The sequence below is a fragment of the Tachyglossus aculeatus genome, chromosome 17, assembly GCF_015852505.1.
Source record: "Tachyglossus aculeatus isolate mTacAcu1 chromosome 17, mTacAcu1.pri, whole genome shotgun sequence".
Taxonomy (NCBI): Eukaryota; Metazoa; Chordata; class Mammalia; order Monotremata; family Tachyglossidae; genus Tachyglossus; species Tachyglossus aculeatus.
In genome coordinates this window covers 48,763,031-48,786,276 of record NC_052082.1, presented here as the reverse complement: position 1 = coordinate 48,786,276, position 23,246 = coordinate 48,763,031, and the positions used below count along the sequence as shown (strand labels likewise).

Sequence of the window (23,246 nt, the reverse complement as noted above, 5' to 3'; positions counted from 1 at the left end):
CTCATCTGTAAAATGGGGATGAAGACTGTGAGCCCCCCGTGGGACCACCTGATCACCTTGTAACCTCCCCAGCGCTTAGGACGGTGCTTTGCACATAGGAAGCACTTGATACATGCCACTGTTGTTATTATTATTATCATAATTACCGCGGGGCTGGGGGCCGGTGGGCGGGGCTTAGGGGGACGGTTGTGGGCGGGGCTTTGGGCCAAGGGGCGGGGCTGTGAGTGGGCGGGGCTTAGGCCCGATGGGCGGGGTTATGTCGGCTGTGGGCGGAGCTTAGGGCGATTGTCGGCGTGGCTTGGGGGCGGTGGGCGGGGCTTAGCGCGGTGTGTGGGCGGGAATGCGGGGCGATTGTGGGCGGGGCTTAGGGTCGGTGGGCGGGGGCGGTTGGGGCCGTTGTGTGGGCGGGGCTGCGGGGCGGTTGTGGGCGGAGCTCAAGTCGGTTGTGGGCGGGGCTTGGAACGCTGTGGGGGAGGGGCCGTGAGGCGGCGGGCGGGGCTTAGGTCCATTGTGGGCGTGGCTTCGGCCCTAGCGCGGGGGGCGGTGTGGGCGGGGCTTCGGGCCTAGCGCGGGGGGGGGCTGTGTGGGAGGGGCTTCGGGCCGTTTGCGGGCGGGGCCATGAGGCGAGGGGCGGGGTTTAGATCGGTTATGGGCGGGGCTTTCGCCCCCTGAGGCCGGGGCTGTGTATGGGCGGGGCTTATGACCCAACGCGCTGTGTGTGTGGGCGGGGCTTAGGGCAGTTTGTGGGCGGGGCTTTGAGGCGATGGGCGGGGCTTAGATCGATCATGGGCGGGGCTTTGCACATAAGGGCGGGGCTTGGGGCCGTTTGTGGGCGCGGTTTAGGGTCGATGGGCGGGGCTTAGATCGATTGGGGGCGGGGCTTTGGTCCCCCGAGGGCGGGGCTGCATGTGGGCGGGGTTTCGGGCCTAGAGCGGGGGGCTGTGCGGGCGGGGCTTCGGGCCGTTTTGTGGGCGGGGCCGCGAGGCGCGGGGCGGGGCTTTAGATCGATGGTGGGCGGGGCTTCGGTCCGTTTGTGGGCGGGGCCGTGAGGCGAGGGGCGGGGCTTCGGTCCGTTGTGGGCGTGTCTTCGGGTGGGTGGTGAGCGCGGGCCCGGCCTGGGCCCGTCGGGGCCGAGCGGCGTCCGTGAGGCGGCGGGTCGGAGGACGGGGACGAGGAGGAGGACGAGGAGGACGGGGACCCCCCCGGGCTGGGGGCGGGGCGGGGGGGCCATGACGGAGCCGGGGCGGACGGAGGGCCCGGGCCAGCCGCCCCCCATCGGGCCCGACGACGTGCTGCGGCTCGGGAGCATCACGGACGGTGAGGGGCCGGGACCGGGGGACGGGCACGGGGACGGGGAGGAACCAAGGGGGGCTTAGGGACCAACCTCTAGAGATCTATTTCTTTCACTTGTACATGGTTAGCCCATTCATTTTATCTTGTTAATATGTTAATACGCCCCTTCCTCTCCCCCTCGTCCCCCTCTCCATCCCCCCCCCCCCATCTTACCTCCTTCCCTTCCCCACAGCACCTGTATACATTTATAGATGTTGGTACAGATTTATTACTCTACTTATTTATTTACTTACTTTACTTGTACATATCTATTTCTATTTCTATTTTGTTAATATGTTAATACGCCCCTTCCTTCCTCTCCCCCTCGTCCCCCCTCCATCCCCCCCATCTTACCTCCTTCCGCTCCCCACAGCACCTGTATATTTGTATATATGTTTGTACATATTTATTACTCTATTTATTTACTTACTTTACTTGTACATATCTGTTCTATTCTATTTTGTTAATATGCCCCTTCCTTCCTCTCCCCCTCGTCCCCCTCTCCATCCCCCCCCCATCTTACCTCCTTCCCTTCCCCACAGCACCTGTATATATGTATAGATGTTGGTATAGATTTATTACTCTACTTATTTATTTACTTTACTTGTACATATCTATTTCTATTTCTATTTTGTTAATATGTTAATACGCCCCTTCCTTCCTCCCCCCCTCGTCCCCCTCTCCATCCCCCCCCATCTTACCTCCTTCCCTTCCCCACAGCACCTGTATAGATTTATATACGTTGGTACAGATTTATTACTCTATTTATTTACTTTACTTGTACATATCTGTTCTATTCTATTTTGTTAGTATGCCCCTTCCTTCCTCTCCCCGTCGTCCCCCTCTCCATCCCCCCCATCTTACCTCCTTCCCTTCCCCACAGCACCTGTATATATGTTTGTACATATTTATTACTCTATTTATTTATTTACTTACTTTACTTGTACATATCTGTTCTATTCTATTTTGTTAATATGGTAATATGCCCCTTCCTTCCTCTCCCCCTCGTCCCCCTCTCCATCCCCCCCATCTTACCTCCTTCCCTTCCCCACAGCACCTATATAGAGTTATATATGTTGGTACCTGTTTATTACTCTATTTATTTATTTACTTACTTTACTTGTACATATCTGTTCTATTCTATTTTGTTAATATGGTAATATGCCCCTTCCTTCCTCTCCCCCTCGTCCCCCTCCCCATCCCCCCATCTTACCTCCTTCCCTTCCCCACAGCACCTGTATATATGTAGATATGTTTGTGCATATTTATTACTCTATTTATTTATTTATTTATTTTACTTGTATATATCTATTCTATTTATTTTATTTTGTTAATATGTTAATATGCCCCTTCCTCTCCCCCTCGTCCCCCTCTCCATCCCCCCATCTTACCTCCTTCCCTTCCCCACAGCACCTGTATATATGTATAGATGTTTGTGCATATTTATTACTCTATTTATTTATTTATTTTACTTGTACCTCTGTGCCTCAGTTCCCTCATCTGTAAAATGGGGATGAAGACTGTGAGCCCCACGTGGGACAACCTCATCATCTTGTATCCCCCAGCGCTTAGAACACTGTTTTGCACATAGTAAGCACTTAATAAATGCCATCATTATTATTATTATTCCTTTCTCTCCCCCTCGTCCCCCTCTCCATCCCCCCATCTTACCTCCTTCCCTTCCCCACAGCACCTATATATATGTATATATGCTTGGACATATTTATTACTCTATTTATTTTACTTGTACATATCTATTTATTTTATTTTGTTAGTATGTTTGGTTTTGTCGTCTGTCTCCCCCTTCTAGACTGTGAGCCCGCCTGTTGGGTAGGGACTGTCTCTAGATGTTGCCAACTTGGACTTCCCAGTGCTCTGCACACAGTCAGCGCTCAATAAATATGATTGAATGAATGAATGAATGACACCCCCCCCCACACACACACGTCTCTGGGGGCTCCTTCTCCACCCCGGCACCCCCAGCCCCTGGAAAGAATAATGATGCCATTCGTTAAGCGCTTACTATGTGCCAAGCACCGTGCTAAGCGCCGGGGAGGGGACGAGATGAGGGGGTTGTCCCACGCGGGGCTCACAGGCTTCACCCCCATTTGACAGATGAGGGAACTGAGGCCCGGAGAAGCGAAGTGACTTGCCCAAAGTCACACAGCTGACAGCTAGAGAAGCAACGTGGCTCAGTGGAAAGAGCCCGGGCTTTGGAGTCAGAGGTCATGGGTTCAAATTCCGCTCCACCAGTTGTCAGCTGGGTGACTTTGGGCAAGTCACTTAACTTCTCTGCGCCTCAGTTACCTCATCTGTAAAATGGGGATTGACTGTGAGCCCCCTGTGGGACAACCTGATCACCTTGTAACCTCCCCAGCGCTTAGAACAGTGCTTTGCACATAGTAAGCGCTTAATAAATGCCATCATTAATATTATTATTATCATACTTGTTTGGTTCCATATAATAATAATGGTATTTGTTAAGCGCTTACTATGTGCCAAGCACTCCATATATGTTGCCGTACCACTTACGAGGTGCTGGGATTTGGGAATCTGAGAAGTTTTGGAAGGTCCATTCCTGGATTTTTTTTTTTTAAAGAATATTTGTAAAGTGCTTACTAGGCGCCAGGCATTATACCAAGCGCTGAGGTAGATCATCATCATCAATCGTATTTATTGAGCGCTTACTATGTGCAGAGCACTGTACTAAGCACTTGGGAAGTACAAATTGGCAACATATAGAGACAGTCCCTACCCAACAGTGGGCTCACAGCTAATCAAGTTGGGAACAGTCCACGTCCCTCGTGGGGCTCTCAGTCCCAACCCCCATTTTACAGATGAGGTAGCTGAGGCACAGAGAAGTGAAGGGACTTGCCCGAGGTCACACAGGAGACAAATAATTGGAACTGGGATTAGAACCCAGATCCTTCCGACTCCCGAGCCCCTGCTCTATCCACTAAGCCGTGCTACTTCTCAATACCTGTCCAGGATTGTTTTTTTTGGGGTACGCTTACCCGGGGGGGCCTTGGCTTGAATGGAGGATGGGACGCAGTGTCCTGGAGGGAATTGACTGGGATCCTCATGTGGGACGAGGACTGTGTCCTACCTGATTATCTTGAATCTAACCCAGCGCTTAGTACGGCACTTAGGATGATCATCATCCATTATAATTATTATTATTAGAGGCAGGAGCAGCAATGGAAGTGGGAGTGTAAGCTCGTTGTGGGCAGGGAAGGTGTCTGATGTATTGTTTTATTGTACTCTCCCAAGTGCTTAGTACAGGGTCCTGCACCCGGTAAACACTCAATAAATACCATTGGTTGACCAAGTATTAATTCGAGGGCTCAACAGAGAAGTGGCAACCCGAAGGGAGAGCTGCCCAGCCTCAATGCTGCTGGGCTGCGGTGAGCCGCAAGGCTGTTCCCCGGCCTATGGGGCAGCGGATAATAATAATAATAATAATGATGGCATTTGTTAAGCGCTTACTATGTGCAGAGCACTGTTCTAAGCACTGGGTGGGGATTCAAGGTGATCAAGTTGTTCCACGTGGGGCTCACAGTCTTCATCCCCACTTTACAGGTGAGGTAACTGAGGCTCAGAGAAGTTAAATGACTTGCCCAAGTTCACACAGCAGACATGTGGCGGAGTCGGGATTCGAACCCATGACCTCTGACTCCAAAGCCCGGGCTCTTTCCACTGAGCCACGCTGGGAGGCCGGAGAAAGAAGGGCTCCCACCAAACAGAGGGTCCGGGAGCCTCCCTCTGTCCACAGGGATGGGTCAGAATCCCGCCCCCCCCACATGTCTGCTGTGTGACCTTGGGCAAGTCACTTAACTGCTCTGTGCCTCAGTTCCCTCATCTGTAAAATGGGGATTAAGACTGTGAGCCCCACGTGGGGCAACCTCCTCTCCTTGTATTCCCCCCAGTGCTTAGAACAGTGCTTCACACATAGTAAGCGCTTAACAAATACCAACATTATTATTATTATTATTATGGGTCTTCTGCCCCTCCGGTTGGGGGGTCTGAGCCCTCTCTTCCTTGGAGGCTGGAGCAGCCAGGAGGGATGGCCGAGGCGGAGGACCCTCTCGTAGGCCGACTGAGTCACTGCAGGGGAGTGGCTCAATCAATCAATCAATCAATCATATTTATTGAGCACTTACTGTGTGCAGAGCACTGTACTAAGCGCTTGGGAAGTCCAAGTTGGCAACATATAGAGGCAGTCCCTACCCAACAGTGGGCTCACAGTCTAGAAGGGGGAGACAGACAACAAAACCAAACATATTAATAAAATAAAATAAATAGAATAGATATGGCCAGATGAGAGACCCCCACCTCCCTAGTTGACTCACGGGGCAGGCTTTGCTCCCTGCCTCCTGGTGTCGGGGCAGTAGGGAAGGGACAGGAACAATAACTTCCTCCTGAGGCTGGGGGAGGCCAGGAGTTTCCAGGGTGCCACAGGATTCCAGACCGGAGATGGAGGCACGATCCCGAAAGGAGGAGGAGAAGATGAGTGAGGCCCTGAAAGGTTAAGCTATGTCTAGACTTTCGGATGAAGCCCTCCCTTTACTGGCCCGGGCTTGAAAAGGCTACCCTGGGTCGGGCCGAGGAAATTCCACCTTTCCCATTCCTGCCCCAGATGCCCTCTCAGGAAGTTCTTCCTGGAGTCTTTTAGACTGTGAGCCCACTGTTGGGTAGGGACTGTCTCTATATGTTGCCAATTTGTACTTCCCAAGCGCTTAGTACAGTGCTGTGCACATAGTAAGCGCTCAATAAATACGATTGATGGTGATGATGGAGTGTAACCTCCTGCTGCAGCCTAAACCCCTTTCCTCTTGTCCACTGGAGATGGAGCCCAGCAGGCTTCACGCGCCACGATTTTCCGCTCCCCGGTCCCTCGGCCAAACTAGTCACCTCCCGGAAAGCCCGCTCGCGGGCCCTCTGGGTCTCCAGCTTCGCCCCAAGGACCAGACTGTGGGGGTCAGGAGCAGCTCTGTGCCTCTCCTCACCACTTCCCCCTCTGATTCCCCTCAGGGCTCACACCTCAACTGCTTACGCCTGCATCCCCGCGCTGATCTCTCGGATTAGAGCTATTTGTGGCAGGGCACTGTAGCTGAGGTCAGAATGGACACAGGCCCCAAGTCGGGGATGGAAAGCCCCGACGAGGGGACCCGGGGAGGCCCCGGCGACTGTGGTCTGCGACCTCCATCTTAAGCCGCTGGCCGCTCCCACGGTGCCCGCAATGATTTCAGACTGGGCATTCCCAGTCCCCCGGCCCCCGGCCCTGGGGCTGTCTTTCCAGCCTTCCTCCGAGAGGTAGGAAACAGGCCAGCCCGAGCCCCCCGGCTCTAGCCGGTTTCTGGAAGCGGGATGGAATTGCGTGCATCCCTCTGTAGGCTGAGTGGATTCAGAGCTCTGCCTTGGAGTCAGTCAATGGTACTTATCGAGCACTTACTGCGTGCAGAGCACTGTTGTAAGCACTTGGGAGAGTACCATACCACAGAGATTCCCAAGCATACAGTGCTCTGCACGCAGTAAGCGCTCAATAAATACGATTGAATGATTGAAATGAAATGATCCCCGCCCTCAAGGAGCTTCCTATTCATTCATTCAATCGTATTTATTGAGCGCTTACTGTGTGCAGAGCACTGTACTAAGCTCTTGGGAAGTACAAGTTGGCAGCATATAGAGACGGTCCCTACCCAACAGTGGGCTCACAGTCTAGAAGGGGGAGACAGAGCACAAACCAAAACATATTAACAAAATAAAACAAATAGAATAAATATGTACAAGTAAAATAAATAGAGTAATAAATCTGTACAAACATATATACATATATACAGGTGCTATGGGGAAGGGAAGGAGGTAAGGCGGGGGGGATGGAGAGGGGAGAGAAAGGAGGGGGCTCAGTCTGGGAAGGCCTTCTGGAGGAGGTGAGCTCTCAGTAGGGCCTTGAAGGGCTTCCTATTCATTCATTCATTCAATCATATTTATTGAGCGCTTACTGTGTGCAGAGCACTGGACTAAGCGCTTGGGAAGTACAAGTTGGCAGCATATAGAGACGGTCCCTACCCAACAGTGGGCTCACAGCGGAATAACCAAAGTGATGCTTGGAGCGGTGAGAGGACTAGGTGTATGTGGGAGGGAGTTCTCCCTCCAGGTTCAGACCCTGCCTTGACACCCTGGGGCCAGTCAGGCTTGGCTCCTCCACGCTCGGGTGGCTAAGGCCCGGGAGGAAATGCTGGAGGAGCCGGATGTTCAGCCTGGAGGAAACAAAGACGGAAGTGTTACCGAAGAGTCTGTTCTCTGTGCCCGAGGAAACGGGCTAAAACTGCAGCTGGAAGGATTGAAGCGAGCTATTCTGACAGCCAAGGGTGATGGAGGGAGGTGGAGGTCCCTTCTGGGGCTCACCTCCTTTTAAACCCAGGGGTTGGTCTGGGCTGTCATCTCCCCTGGAGGCAGGGGGATGGACCCATTGACCTCTCAGAATCCCTTCCTGCCCGCTGGACTGGGTCGGCTGGACCGGCGGGCCGGCTCGCGATAGGCAGACTGGCCTTGCTGCTGCCCCGCTGGTCCGGAAGAGCTGCCGGCAACCGTCACCGTGGCAACGAGCTCAGGCTGGCGATGGGGCCCCGCTGTTGCTATGGAGCTGGGTGGGGAGGGCACGGTGGGGGGGAAATAATAATGATGGCATTTGTTAAGCACTTACAATGTGCAGAGCACTGTTCTAAGCGCTGGGGGGGATACAAGGTGATCAAGTTGTCCCACGTGGGGCTCACAGTCTTAAACCCCATTTTACAGATGAGGTAACTGAGGCCCAGAGAAGTTAAGTGACTTGCCCAAGGTCACACAGCAGACAGGCCGACAGACTCGAGGGGATCGTCCCGAGGCCCGGAGAGGATCGGGGAATTCCCTCCAGGCCCGAGGTCGGAGCCGGGCCTCTCCCCACTCGAGCGCCTCGGTTTAAGTCCAGATCCTTGCCCCCTCCCCAGTCTCCAGCCCCTTTTCCCCACCTGCCCCAGCTTCATTCATTCATTCATTCAATCGTATTTATTGAGCGCTTACTGTGTGCAGGGCACTGTACGAAGAGCTTGGAAAGTACAGTTCAGCAACAAATAGAGACAGGCCCTGCCCATAACGGGCTCACAGTCTAGAAGGGGGGAGACAGACTTCTAGACAAGTAAATAGGCATCGATAGCATCAATATAAATAAATGGAATTAGAGATATATGCGCATCATTAATAAAATAAATAGAATTATGAAACTGTACATATAGACACTTAAGTGCTGTGGGGCTTGGCGGGGGTTCATTCATTCATTCAATTGTATTTATTGAGCGCTGACTGTGTGCAGAGCACTGGACTAAGCGCTTGGGAAGTCCAAGTTGGCAACATATAGAGACGGTCCCTACCCAACAGTGGGCTCAGAGGGAGCGAGTGAGGGCGATGGGGAAGGGAGGGAGAGCAGAGGAAAAGGGGGGCTTAGTCCGGACAAGGTGAACTTTCAGTAGGGCTTTGAAGGGGGAAGTGTGCGAGTTTGGCGGATTTGAGGAGGGAGGGCATTCCGGGCCAGAGAGAGGACGTGGGCCAGGGGCCGGTGGGACAGGAGGGAACGACGCCCAGCGAGGAGGTTAGCGACACCGGAAGAGCGGAGCGTGCGGCCTGGGCTGTAGAAGGCGAGGAGGAAGGTGAGGGTCACCAAACCAACTTAAAGTATTTACGCTCTTGATCCTTCCAAGCGCTTAATGTGCTTAACCGAGGACAGCTCTCCTGGCTGGGGCTTACCCCGAAACGGGGAGAGCCGAGTCCAAATTGCAGAAGGCCAAGGCGGCCCTTCGGCTGACGTCCCGGGCCACCTCCTGGCCCCCTGCCCGTCAGGAAGCCGGGGGCGGGGGCCCCGGGGGTGGCAGATGGAGACACTGTCAGCAGGGAGCAGATTGGGGTCGGGGAGGGAGGGAGGGCTGAGCTTCTTGGAGTAGGAACCGGTGCCCTTGGGCATGCCCTCTAAAGCCCAGGCCCTTGCAGCCATTTTATTGAGAGTCTCACTCTGTTCCGAGCCTCAGGTTGATAGTCTGTGCTGTAGCCAGCACCAGTCAATCTGATCACCTCTTTAGGGGGCAGGGAAGCCAATTTATTACTCTATTTACTTCACTTGTACATATTTACTATTCTATTTATTTTGTTAATGATAATAATAATGGCATTTATAAGTGCCAAAGCTGTGTGACTTTGGGCAAGTCACTTAACTTCTCTGTGCCTCAGTTACCTCATCTGTAAAATGGGGATTAATAATAATAATAATAATGACATTTATTAAGCGCTTACTATGTGCAAAGCACTGTTCTAAGCGCTGGGGAGGTTACAAGGTGATCAGGTTGTCCCACGGGGGGCTCACAGTCTTAATCCCCATTTTACAGATGAGGTCACTGAGGCACAGAGAAGTGAAGTGACTTGCCCAAAGTCACACAGCTGACAATTGGCAGAGCCGGGGTTTGAACCCATGACCTCTGACTCCAAAGCCCGGGCTCTTCCCACTGAGCCACGCTGCTTCTCACCTCTTTAGGGGGCAGGGAAGCCAATTTATTATTCATTCATTCAATCGTATTTATTGAGCGCTTACTGTGTGCAGAGCACTGTACTAAGTGCTCGGGAAGTACAAGTTGGCAACATATAGAGACGGTCCCTACCCAACAGTGGGCTCACAGTCTAGAAGGGGGAGACAGAGAACAAAACAAAACCTATTAACAAAATAAAATAAATAGAATAAATATGTACAAGTAAAATAGAGTAATAAATATGTACAAACATATATACATATATACAGGTGCTGTGGGGAAGGGAAGGAGGTAAGGCCGGTGGGGGGGTGGAGAGGGAGAGGAGGGGGCGAGGAAGGAGGGGGCTCAGTTTGGGAAGGCCTCCTGGAGGAGGTGAGCTCTCAGTAGGGCCTTGACGGGAGGAAGAGAGCTAGCTTGGCGGATGTATTTACTTCACTTGTGCATATTTACTATTCTATTTATTTTGTTAATGATAATAACAATAATAATAATGGCATTTATTGAGCGCCTACTATGTGCAAAGCACTGTTCTAAGCACTGGGGAGGTTACAAGGTGATCAGGTTGTCCCATGGGGGGCTCACAGTCTTAATCCCCATTTTACAGATGAGGTAACTGAGGCACAGAGAAGTGAAGTGACTTACCCAAAGTCACACAGCTGACAATTGGCGGAGCTGGGATTTGAACCCACGACCTCTGACTCCATAGCTCGTGCTCTTTTCACTGAGCCACACTGCTTCTCCTAATGATGTGTATCTAGCTTTATTTCTATTTGTTCTGACAATTTAACACCTGTCCACATGTTTTGTTGTCCATCTCCCCCTTCTAGACTGCGAGCCCGTTGTTGGGTAGGGACCGTCTCCATATGTTGCCGACTTGTACTTCCCAAGCGCTTGGTCCAGTGCTCTGCACACAGTAAGCGCTCAATAAATACGATTGAATGAATGAATGCATGAATTCTCCCCCTCGTCCCCCTCTCCATCCCCCCCATCTTACCTCCTTCCCTTCCCCACAGCACCTGTATATATGTATATATGTTTGTACATATTTATTACTCTATTTATGTATTTATTTTACTTGTACCTATCTATTCTATTTATTTTATTTTGTTAGTATGTTTGGTTTTGTTCTCTGTCTCCCCCTTCTAGACTGTGAGCCCACTGTTGGGTAGGGACTGTCTCTATATGGTGCCAACTTGGACTTCCCAAGTGCTTAGTACAGTGCTCTGCACACAGTAAGCGCTCAATAAATACGATTGAAATGAAATGAAATGAAAAATGGAATACAAATAAGCACGTTACAGGTAATAATAACAATTAATAATAATAATTTTATTATTATTATTAATAACCAGACCGTCCCGAGACTATCGAGGAAGGCCCAGAGAGTTTGGATGCCCCCAGCACGTTCAAGGACGAGGATCCAGATTCCCACCTCCTGCCCGTGGTGGGGAGGGAAGGGTGCTCCTTCAGGCCACACTCCCCCTCACCCTGGGACCACTTTCACCCGTCTCTTTCCCGCACACCAGATTACCTCTGCGCCCCGGAGGAGAACGTGTACAAGATTGACTTCACCAGGTTTAAGATCCGCGACATGGAGTCGGGCACCGTCCTGTTTGAGATCACCAAGTCTCCTGCTTCAGGTGAGGGGCAGGGGTGGCTCCCGTCGGTCCCCTCGGCCCAGGGACCAGGCCGTCGCGCTGGGGGTGGGCAGGGGAGACCGCCGACGAGAGCCCCCAAACCTGACTCCAGAGAGACCGCGAGAGCTCCCTCCTTCAGCAAGTGCTTCGGAGAAGCAGCGGGGCTCAGTGGAAAGAGCCCGGGCTTGGGAGTCGGAGGTCGTGGGTTCTAATCCCGCCTCTGCCACTTGCCGTCTGTGTGACTTTGGGCAAGTCGCTTCACTTCTCTGGGCCTCAGTTACGTCATCTGGAAAATGGCGATGAAGACTGTGAGCCCCACGTGGGGCAACCTGATAACCTTGGATCTCCCCCGGTGCTTAGAACAGTGCTTGGCACATAGTAAGCGCTTAACAAATATCATTAGTATTATTACTACCTGCTCGGGAGAGGAGTGGGCCAACCCGATGGCCTGGGAGGGGAGTGTGTGCATCTCCTCTCAGGTCTGGTCCCTCCTGGGCCTCGACTGCCCCCAATTAGACCCTCTGGGCCACCTGGCCTCTCCTCCTCCTTCCTGTGGCCAGCTGCCTCGCTCAGCAGCTCTTCCTTTACAGTCGGGGCAGGGTGGGCGGTGGAAAGTTTTAGAGGAGCAGCGTGGCTCAGTGGAAAGAGCCTGGGCTTAGGAGTCAGAGGTCACGGGTTCTTATCCCGCCTCCACCACTGATCGGCTGTGTGACCTTGGGCAAGTCACTTCACTTCTCTGTGCCTCAGTTCCCTCATCTGCAAAATGGGGATTAAGACTGTGAGCCCCACGTGGGACAACCTGATCGCCTTGTATCCCCCCAGCGCTTAGAACAGTGCTTGGCACATAGTAAGCGCTTAACAAATACCAAAAAAAAAAGTGTCAATGACTCTGGTTCAGTCTGTGTATCTCTCTCCAGGCTGGAAGGAGGTGTGTATACTCGGTTCCTCCAGAACAATCTGGCTCATCCCCATTTTATGGATGAGAAAAACCAAGGCCCAGAGTATTCTAGCGACTTGACCGTGGTCACCCGGCAGACTTGTGGTAGAGCCGGGATGTGAACCCAGGGTTCTTGATTCCCAGCCCTGGGCTCTTTCCATTAGGCTCCCCCGCCTCTGGAGAGTTGAGGCCTAAACAATTCCAATTTCCCAGTCCGCCGAGCTCCCAGCAGAAGCCAGGGAGCTGGACATCTTCCCTCGGTTTCTCCCATTGTCCCCTGGGGGATGCGGCCCAGGGCTGGAAGCTGGACGTTGGGGTTGCCCCAGCCTGGAGCCCCACAGGAGCCCACTCTGAACCTGTGTGTGTGGGTGTTTGTGTTTGTGCCATTGCAGAGCGGGATCGGGGGGACAAGAAGGATGCAGACCCCAATGCTGGGCGTTTCGTCCGCTACCAGTTCACCCCGGCGTTCCTCCGCCTGCGCCAGGTTGGAGCCACGTGAGTCTGGGGGCTCGACCCCTCGGGGAGGGGGACGGGAAAGGATTGTTGAGGAAGGTGAGAGTCGAGAGCTGGGGGGCCTCTGGAACCTTGGGTGGCATCCTAGAATTACTATTCTATTTATTTTACTTTGATTAGTATGTTTTGTTTTGTTGTCTGTCTCCCCCTTCTAGACTGGGAGCCCGTTATTGGGTAGGGACCGGCTCTATATGTTGCCGACTTGTCATAATAATAATAATAATAATGGCATTTATTAAGCGCTTACTATGTGCAAAGCACTGTTCTAAGCGCTGGGGAGGTGACAAGGTGATCAGGTTGTCCCACGGGGGGCTCACAGTCTTCATCCCCATTTGACAGTCGAGCTAACTGAGGCCCAGAGAAGTGAAGTGACTTGCCATCTTGTACTTCCAAGCGCTTAGTACAGTGCTCTGCACACAGTAAACGCTCAATAAATACGATTGAATGAATGAAAATACAATGGAATGAATGAATGAATGAGGGAGGCCCCATCTTTATTTGTCACCTGTCTCCGTGTTTTGTTTTGTCGTCTGTCTCCCCCTTCTAGACTGGGAGCCCATTATTGAGTAAGGACCGGCTCTATATGTTGCCGACTTGTACTTCCCAAGTGCTTAGTACAGTGCTGTGCACACAGTAAGCGCTCAATTAATACAATGAAATGAATGAATGAAAGAGGGGGACCCCATCTTTATTTGTCACCTGTCTCCACGTTTTGTTGTCTGTCTCCCCCTTCTAGACTGGGAGCCCATTATTGAGTAAGGACCGGCTCTATATGTTGCCGACTTGTACTTCCCAAGCGCTTAGTACAGTGCTCTGCACACAGTAAGCGCTCAATAAATACAATGGAATGAATCCCGCTCTCTTCCCCAAGATCCAAGACTCCTGGGAACGGGGCGGGACTAGGTCTTCCCAGCAGGCTGAGGGAGGCCAGGATCCCGGGCCCAGCTCCCAGGAGGGGTGTCGTCCTGCCAACTTCTCCGGCAGGTGAGGTGGAGGCAGGCCAGAGGGGTTGCCTCTGCCTCTCCCGCCCCGTAATGGGAAAGGGCAAAGAGTAGGGCTTTACCCTCAAGCCCTCTCGGCAAATATCCAGTTGCCCAGGTGTTTTCTGACATTCACCAGGCTCCCGGGGCAGCGTGGACTGGGGGCACGGCCGATCCACCGCGTTCCCTTTATCCCCTTAGTAAAACACGCTCTTTTTTAAAAACTGGTATTTGTTAATCAATCAATCAATCAATCGTATTTATTGAGCGCTTACTGTGTGCAGAGCACTGGACTAAGCGCTTGGGAAGTACAAGTTGGCAACATATAGAGACAGTCCCCACCCAACAGTGGGCTCACAGTCTAAAAGGGGGAGACAGAGAACAAAACCAAGCATACTAACAAAATAAAATAAATAGAATAGATATGTACAAGTAAAATAAATAAATAAATAGAGTAATAAATATGTACAAACATATATACATATATACAGGTGCTGTGGGGAAGGGAAGGAGGTAAGATGGGGGGGGATGGAGCACTTACTACGTGTCAAGCGCTGTTATGAACTCTGGGGTCGATACAAGGCAATAAGGGTGGATGCAGTCCCTGCCCCATATAAGGATCATAGTCTAAATTGGAGGGAAGGAGGGATTACCCAGCGCTTAGAACAGCACTTTGCACGTAGTACGTGCTTAACAAACGCCATCATTATTATTTAATCCCCCTTTTACAGATGAGGAAACTGAGGGCCAGAGAAGTGAAATGACTTGCCCAGGGTCACACGGCCGTTAAGTGGATTAGAACCCAGGTCCTTCTGACTCCCAAGCCCGGGCTGTATCCACTAGGCCACATGGCTTCTTTCCTAATAGGGACAGGGCGGCTTGGTGGGAGAGTGGCAGGGTCACCCTGTTAATCGGGGCAAAGGAGCACAGGAGGGTGCTATTAGTTATAATAGCTTTTATTAACTGCCCACTTGGTGCCCTGCAGTGTCCTAGACATTGGGAAAGTACAGAATAATGAAATGACACATTTTCTGCCCACAGGGAGCTCACACTCTGGTCGGGGTGGCAAGCATAAAAACAACTAGAGACCCCAAAATAAATTTGTTGAGGCCTGAGTAATAAGGAGGATGTAGATACGTTCACGCTTAGTCACTGTGGCTGTGACTGTGACTGCACTCTGAGCTGCAAGGAGCCTGAAATTCTGCTCCCCTCGCCACAGGATTTTATTGGTCTTTTTTGTTTTTCTTTTTGCCATCTTAGTGCTTTGTTTCTCCCCTCCTTAAGTGTCTGTCACCAGGCCCCTCTCCTCCTCTTTAATTTCAGATTGTGTGTCTCCCTGAGGGACAGGGATCATATCAATCAATCAATCAATCGTATTTATTGAGCGCTTACTATGTGCAGAGCACTGTAATAAGTGCTTGGGAAGTACAAGTTGGCAACATATAGAGACGGTCCCTACCCAACAGTGGGCTCACAGTCTAGAAGGGGGAGACAGAGAACAAAACCAAACATATTAACAAAATAAAATAAATAGAATAGATATGTACAAGTAAAATAAATAAATAGAGTAATAAATATGTACAAACATATATACATATATACAGGTGCTGTGGGGAAGGGAAGTAGATAAGACGGGGGGGATGGAGAGGGCGATGAGGGGAAGAGGAAGGAGGGAGCTCAGTCTGGGAAGGCCCATATCTAATTCCCACCTCTATATTCTTTCCCAGCGCTTAGTGCACTGCTCTGCTCCAAGTAAGGGCCTGATAAATGCTATTACTGTTCATTCAGTCGTATTTATTGAGCGCTTACTGTGTGCAGAGCACTGTACTAGGCGCTTGGGAAGGACAAGTCGGCAACAGCATTGTAGCATAATGGCTAGAGCACGGACCTCCACGAACCTGGGAGTCAGAAGACCCTAGATTCTAATCTGGCTGTGTGATCTTGGGCAAGTCACTTCACTTCTCTGTGCCTCCGTTACCTCATCTGTAAAATGGAGATTAAGAGTGTTACCCACGTGGCACGGGGACCATGCCCAATCTGATTAGCTTGAATAATAATAATAATAATAATAATGCATTTATTAAGCGCTTACTATGTGCAAAGCACTGTTCTAAGCGCTGGGGAGCTTACAAGGTGATCAGGTTGTCCCACCTGGGGCTCACAGTCTTAATCCCCATTTTACAGATGAGGTCACTGAGGCCACCTCAGTGCTTGAATCCATCTCGGTGCTTAATTTAATGCCTGGCACCTAGTAAGCGCTTAACAAATACCATTATGATGATGATGATGATGATGAATAATAACAAATACCTTAAAAGGAAGAAATGCACTTCCAAAAAAATCTGCTCCCTCCCTCATCCTATAGGTAGATCAGTCTTATTTTGTTAGTATGTTTGGTTTTGTTCTCTGTCTGCCCCTTCTAGACTGTGAGCCCGCTGTTGGGTAGGGACTGTCTCTATGTGTTGCCAACTTGTACTTCCCAAGCGCTTAGTACAGTGCTCTGCACACAGTAAGCGCTCAATAAATACGATTGATTGATGATGATGGTGGTATTTGTTAAGCGCTTACTATGCGCAGAGCACTGTTGCTACGTCATCACCACCAGTAGCAGGGTCAGGCTACCAGGTAGGCGTGGGGTAGAGGGGAAACTCAACAGGGGAGTCTTCCTCCTCCCTGGCTCCAGAGAATTGGGAAAGAGCGGGCACCAACCGGGAGGCCTCCCGGGCCACCCACCCCTGGCCCCACCCTCATTCATTCATTCATTCATTCAATCGTATTTATTGAGCGCTTACTGTGTGCAGAGCACTGTACTAAGCGCTTGAGAAGTCTTGGCAACATCTAGAGACGGTCCCTCCCCAACAGTGGGCTCACAGTCTAGAAGGGGTAGGCAGAGAACAAAACAAAACATATTAACAAAATAATATAGATAGAATAAATATGTACAAATAAAATAAATAAATAGTCATTCATTCATTCAGTCGTATTTATTGAGCACTTACTGTGTGCAGCACTGTACTAAGTGCTTGGGAAGTACAAGCTGGCAACATCTAGAGACGGTCCCTACCCAACAGCGGGCTCACAGTCTAGAAGGGGGAGACAGACAACGAAACAAAACATAGTAACAAAATAAAATAAATAGAATAAATGTGTACAAATAAAATAAATAAATAGTCATTCATTCATACAATCATATTTATTGAGCACTGACTGTGTGCAGCACTGTATTAAGTGCTTGGGAAGTACAAGCTGGCAACATCTAGAGACGGTCCCTACCCAACAGAGGGCTCACAGCCTAGAAGGGGGAGGCAGAGAACAAAACAAAACATATTAACAAAAGAAAATAAATAGAATAAATATGTACAAATAAAATAAATAAATAGTCATTCATTCATTCAATCGTATTTATTGAGCACTTACTGTGTGCAGCACTGTACTAAGCGCTTGGGAAGTACCAGTTGGCAACATCTAGAGATGGTCCCTACCCAACAGCGGGCTCACAGTCTAGAAGGGGGAGGCAGAGAACAAAACATATTAACAAAATAAAATAAATAGAATAAATATGTACAAATAAAATAAATAAATAAATAGAGTCCTTCATTCATTCATTCAATCATATTTACCCAACAGCGGGCTCACAGTCTAGAAGGGGGAGGCAGAGAACAAAACAAAACATATTAACAAAATAAAATAAATTGAATAAATACGTACAAATAAAATAAATAAATAAATAGAGTCCTTCATTCATTCATTCAATCATATTTACCCAACAGCGGGCTCACAGTCTAGAAGGGGGAGGCAGAGAACAAAACAAAACATATTAACAAAATAAAATAAATTGAATAAATATGTACAAATAAAATAAATAAATAGAGTCCTTCATTCATTCATTCAATCATATTTACCCAACAGCGGGCTCACAGTCTAGAAGGGGGAGGCAGAGAACAAAACAAAACATATTAACAAAATAAAATAAATTGAATAAATATGTACAAATAAAATAAATAAATAGAGTCCTTCATTCATTCATTCAATCATATTTACCCAACAGCGGGCTCACAGTCTAGAAGGGGGAGGCAGAGAACAAAACAAAACATATTAACAAAATAAAATAAATTGAATAAATATGTACAAATAAAATAAATAAATAGAGTCCTTCATTCATTCATTCAATCATATTTACCCGACAGCGGGCTCACAGTCTAGAAGGGGGAGGCAGAGAACAAAACAAAACATATTAACAAAATAAAATAAATTGAATAAATATGTACAAATAAAATAAATAAATAGAGTCCTTCATTCATTCATTCAATCATATTTACCCAACAGCGGGCTCACAGTCTAGAAGGGGGAGGCAGAGAACAAAACAAAACATATTAACAAAATAAAATGAATTGAATAAATATGTACAAATAAAATAAATAGAGTCCTTCATTCATTCATTCAATCATATTTACCCAACAGCGGGCTCACAGTCTAGAAGGGGGAGGCAGAGAACAAAACAAAACATATTAACAAAATAAAATAAATTGAATAAATATGTACAAATAAAATAAATAGAGTCCTTCCTTCCTTCATTCATTCATTCAATCATATTTATTGAGCCCTCCCGTCTCTCCTTCCGGACGCAGGGTGGAGTTCACCGTGGGAGACCGACCCATCCACAACTTCCGCATGATCGAGCGCCACTACTTCCGCAACGAGCTGCTCAAAAGCTTCGACTTCGAGTTTGGCTTCTGCATCCCCAGCAGCAAGAACACCTGCGAGCACATCTACGAGTTCCCCCAGCTCTCGGAGGAGTTGAGTAAGTGTCCCCTCGTCTCCCGCGGGGCCCCGGGGCCCGGGCTCGGCCGGTGACGGCGTCTCCGGAGACCGAGGGAGGAGAGCACGTCGGGAAGGGCGGGAGAGAACCAGGGGTCGAGGGCCATACTGTGCTCCCCTTGGACGCGTCGTGGCCTAGTGGAGAGAGCACGTGCTCCGGAGTCGGAAGATCCTGAGTTCTAATTCCGGCTCTGCCACTTTCAATCGTATTGATTGAGCACTGTACTAAGCGCTTGGGAAGTATAAGTTAGCAACACTTGTCTGTTGGGTGACCTTGGTCAAGTCACCACGCTTCCCCAGGCCTCAGTTACCTCAACCGTACAAGACTGGGAACCCCATAGGGGACATGAATCGTGTCCAACCTGATCAGCTTCTATCCACCGCAGTGCTTAGTACAGTGCCTGGCACGTAGTAAGCCCTTAACGAATACCATAAATTAATAAATTAATCCTGGGTAATGTCCCCATTAATGGTATCTTCACTTTCACCTCTCCTCATAACAATCATTGTGGTATTTATTAAGTGCTATGTGCCCAGCACTGTGAGAGATACAAGATAATCATTTTATTTTATTTTATTTTGTTAGTATGTTTGGTTTTGTTCTCTGTCTCCCCCTTTTAGACTGTGAGCCCACTGTTGGGTAGGGACTGTCTCTATATGTTGCCAATTTGTACTTCCCAAGCGCTTAGTACAGTGCTCTGCACATAGTAAGTGTTCAATAAATACGATTGATGATGATAATCAGGCTGGACACGGTCCCTGTCCCTGTCCCACATGGGGCTCGCAGTCTAAATTAATTAATTAATGATGGCATTTGTTAAGCGCTTACTATGTGCAAAGCACTGCTGTAAGCGCTGGGGAGGATACGCAGCATGGCTCAACGGAAAGAGCACGGGCTTTGGAGTCAGAGGTCATGGGTTCGAATCCCGACTCCAACACATGTCTGCTGTGTGACTTGGGCAAGTCACAACTTCTCTGAGCCTCAGTTACCTCATCTGTAAAATGGGGATTAAGACTGTGAGCCCCACGTGGGACAACCTGATCACCTTGTATCCCCCCAGCACTTAGAACAGTGCTTTGCACATAGAAAGCACTTAACAAATACCATCATTAATATTATTATTGCAAGGTGATCAGGTTGTCCCACAGGGGACTCGCAGTCTTCATCCCCATTTTACAGATGAGGGAACTGAGGCACGGAGAAGTTATCAGCGCTTAGAACAGTGCTTTGCACATTGTAAGCACTTAATAAATGCCATTATTATTATTATTATTATTATTATTATTATTATCAAGTGACTTACCCAAGGTCACACAGCTGACAGTTGGCGGAGATGGGATTTGAACCCGTAACCTCTGATTCCCAAGCCCGGGCTCTTTCCATTGAGCCACCCTGCTTCTCTAGCCATGCTGCTGGGAGAATGGGTATTGACACCCCCTTTTACCAATGAGGACATTGAGGCTCAGAGAAGTTAAGTGACTTGCCTCCTTTTAATCGACTGTATTTATTGAGCACTTACTGGGTACAGGGCGCTGTATTAAGCAGTTGGGAGAGTACGAGCAACAATATAACAGACGCATTCCCTGCCCACAGCGAGCTTACGGTCTAGAGAGACACACGGCACACCAACATCTGCGCTTGGGTTTTGGAGTCGGGGCAGGGCTCGTCATCGCCAACGCAAAGAGCTGTAGTCCTGGGGCCCAGAGAGGTTGAACTCGCCCGAGGTCACACAGCACATTAGAGCAGTATCGGGACCAAAACCAGGCCACCGGGCTCTCGGGAAGCATGCCTCCCTTGTTCCTCTATCTGGGGCCGGATTAACGGAGGGATTTTAGAGGCTGCTGCCCTGGGCCTTGAGGTCGAACCCTCCCCCATCCCTCGCCCCGCCAAATATAACTCCATAATTATATACATCAACCAATTTATGTACATGAAAAAAAGTCTATATAAAATATCATCCAAACTTGGAGCTCTTGTCTACGTTTCAAGGGGGAAGTGTATCCACTGATTCGCTTGATGTACATTGAAAGTCAAGTTTAATCAATCAACGGTATTTATTGAGCCCTTACTGTGCGCAAGAGCACTGTACTAAGCGCCTGGGAGAGGACAGTATAAGAGTAGGCAGACACGTTCCCGGCCCCGAATGGGTTTAGTCTAGGGAGGGAGACAGACATGACTATAAATTAAAAAAAATTAGGGATATGTACATAAGTGCCGTGGGCCTGAGGGAAGTAAGCATAACATTAATAGTCTCGAGGCCAGAATTGGGATCATTTTGAAGTGAATCAGGAATAAGACTTGTACACAGGGGCACCACGAAAATATAACAGCCCTGGGCCCGCGAGAGGGTAAATCCCGGCCCCGTCGACCTCATTCCTCCCCTGCTTCCCCCCGTCCAGACTCTCCCGGGGGGATTTGTTGTTCCCAAACCTCGAGGACGTGACCCTTCCTCCTGTCTCTCGTCCCTCCAGTCCGCGAGATGATCCGCCACCCCTACGAGACTCAGTCGGACAGTTTCTACTTTGTGGATAACAAGCTGGTGATGCACAACAAAGCGGATTATTCTTACAGCGGAGGCCCCTGACCCAAGGCAGAGCGGTGGAGCGGCGCTGCCTGCCACCAACCGCCGGGTCTCGCCCCCCTTCCCTCCGCACACGGCCGAGGACTCCCTCCTTTTTGGCAAGGGATCCCGCCCCCCACCCTGCCTCTGCATCCTCCTCCGGGCCACCTCGTCTCTGGTCCCTCCTCCTTCTCTTACCCGGCTCTGGAGCGGGACGGCGGGGAGGAAGGGGATCCCCCAAGATTTGAGGCTTTTCCCATATCCTGGGACGATTCCCAGGCAATAGCCCCCATTCTGGGGCACCCCAGCAGGAGAGGGGAGACCCCAGGAGGGGCCAGGAGGCCTGGTTGGGTCACGTTGGCCATTCTGCAGCCCGGCCATCACAGCCCCACGCCGGGCTGCCTCCCTCCCGAGCTGGCGCCTGTGAGGACCATTCCGCCTCCTGACGAAGGGCGCTTCCTTCTAGGCTGGGCCCGAATCAGGGGCAGGACTGGCCCACCTCAGGCTCTGGAAGGTTAGAGGACCTCTGAGTGCCCTCTCCAGCAGTAGCTGCCCTAGTAGCCCAGCAACCAAGCGGGTTTAACCCGTCACTGGGGAGCTAGGAGGGGGAGACGGGAAGAAGGAAGTGGGAGAGAGGTGATGAGGCCCCGGATGGGCAGTTCCCAAGACTCATCCGGCTCCCTGTCTGCCCCTTTCCTTTCCCTCTTTCAGTTTCTCCCATCCCTTCCCTCACTGCTGCCGTTCTGTTTCTCTCCTTCCCGCCCTCTGGGCCCCCAGGGTGCTGGATTCAGGGCCCTGCCTCTCACCCTCAAGGACGTTGATGCCAGTAGATTTGTGTCCAACCCTGGGCCGGCTCACCACCCAATTTAGCGAGCTGGGCCTCGGGCCCAGACTACCCACCTGCACTGGCTTGAGGACGTCACTGCTTCTAGCCCAGATCCCAAGTCCCCAGTGAGGCGTAAATGGAAGAGGGCAGCTGCCCCGGGTAACCTCGCCGACCTCCCCCGTCCCTGGGAGCCGAGGCTTTGATCCTTGTCTGGTCCCTAGCTTGAGAGATAGAGAGCCAAACAGCCCGACCTCTGGCCCTCTTCTTGAACCTCTGCACTTCCCTGACTTTTATGCATCCTAGTGTGTGTGGCGGTGGGCCGAGTGGGGCGGAGATGGGATCCAAACCCGACTGAAGTTTGGGTTTGGGTTCCTAAGGACCCAGAGAGCTGACTGGGTCAGGGAAAGGCCAGGGTGAGGGGCTTGAGGAATCTGGGGTCTCCTGCATTTTGGCCTTGTTCAGAGCGGGGCTGTGGCCAACTGGGAAGGGGGTCTGGATGCTTAGAGTGCTCTGGAAAGTGGGGAGGTGGGGCATTTTCCGGGTCCAGTATGGGGGCGGATGAGGACTACCATCACCTCTTCGGCCCCCTGAGGCAAAGGGCTCCCCAGGACCTTTCGGTCCAAGGTGTGTTTGTTTTTTTTTTGTGTGTGTGTGGCTGTCATGGGGAGGTGGTCTCTCTGAAAGTCCATTTTTATAACTAAAACTTTCTGGTTTGCAGGCAGGGGGCCGAGGGGACCGCCTGGGTGATGGGAGCCATGTGTTTAAGTCAGGTTCCTCGATAGAGAAAAATCTCAGTAGGGTACTGATTCCCGCCCACCCGCTTCTCCTGGAGAGCCCAACCAGGAAGGCCCTCAAGAGGTGGAACCCGACTTGGTGCCCGCCGGAGGGTAATGGGGCAGCAGCAGGGGGAGAGGGGGTCCCGAGGGGGCATTTTGGTCGGACGGGCTCCCAGCCCCCTGCACCTCGGGTTGGAGCTCTGGGAGGAAACCAAGTCGTTCATCATTGTCAGTAGATGCTCTCTCCGCTCGCCTCCTGGGTGCATTGGCCAGTGTTCACAAAGCAATGAAAGCATCGACCCAACCCCATCTGT

At 50.6% G+C, this 23,246-nt stretch overlaps 2 protein-coding genes across 2 annotated transcripts in view; one reads left to right on the top strand and one right to left on the bottom strand.

Moving 5' to 3' along the window:
- The first annotated feature begins 1,236 nt into the window (after positions 1-1,236).
- UNC119 (unc-119 lipid binding chaperone) lies at positions 1,237-23,236 on the top strand. Its single transcript, XM_038759144.1, has 5 exons — positions 1,237-1,317; positions 11,411-11,524; positions 12,851-12,953; positions 18,580-18,752; positions 21,242-23,236. The coding sequence occupies exons 2-5, from the start codon at positions 11,476-11,478 to the stop codon at positions 21,352-21,354; spliced, it is 438 nt and encodes a 145-aa protein (XP_038615072.1). The 5' UTR covers positions 1,237-1,317; positions 11,411-11,475; the 3' UTR covers positions 21,355-23,236.
- The window catches only part of FOXN1 (forkhead box N1), a 61,349-nt gene continuing 59,627 nt past the window's right edge, over positions 21,525-23,246 (bottom strand). Inside the window, exons 16-19 of the mRNA XM_038758843.1 lie at positions 23,119-23,188; positions 22,137-22,258; positions 21,830-21,884; positions 21,525-21,534 (exon numbers count right to left, since the gene is read on the bottom strand). Of these exons, the coding sequence (XP_038614771.1) occupies positions 21,525-21,534; positions 21,830-21,884; positions 22,137-22,258; positions 23,119-23,188 (257 nt within the window). The remainder of the gene's footprint in view (positions 21,535-21,829; positions 21,885-22,136; positions 22,259-23,118; positions 23,189-23,246) is intronic.

What these genes read in the sequence shown, in the direction of transcription:
- UNC119 (XM_038759144.1), top strand. Translation starts at nt 11,476, where the DNA reads ATGGAGTCGGGCACCGTCCTGTTTGAGATCACCAAGTCTCCTGCTTCA. An exon ending in CACCAAGTCTCCTGCTTCAG is followed by an intron (nt 11,525 to 12,850) that starts GTGAGGGGCAGG and finishes GTGCCATTGCAG; the next exon opens with AGCGGGATCGGGGGGACAAG. An exon ending in CCAGCTCTCGGAGGAGTTGA is followed by an intron (nt 18,753 to 21,241) that starts GTAAGTGTCCCC and finishes TCGTCCCTCCAG; the next exon opens with TCCGCGAGATGATCCGCCAC.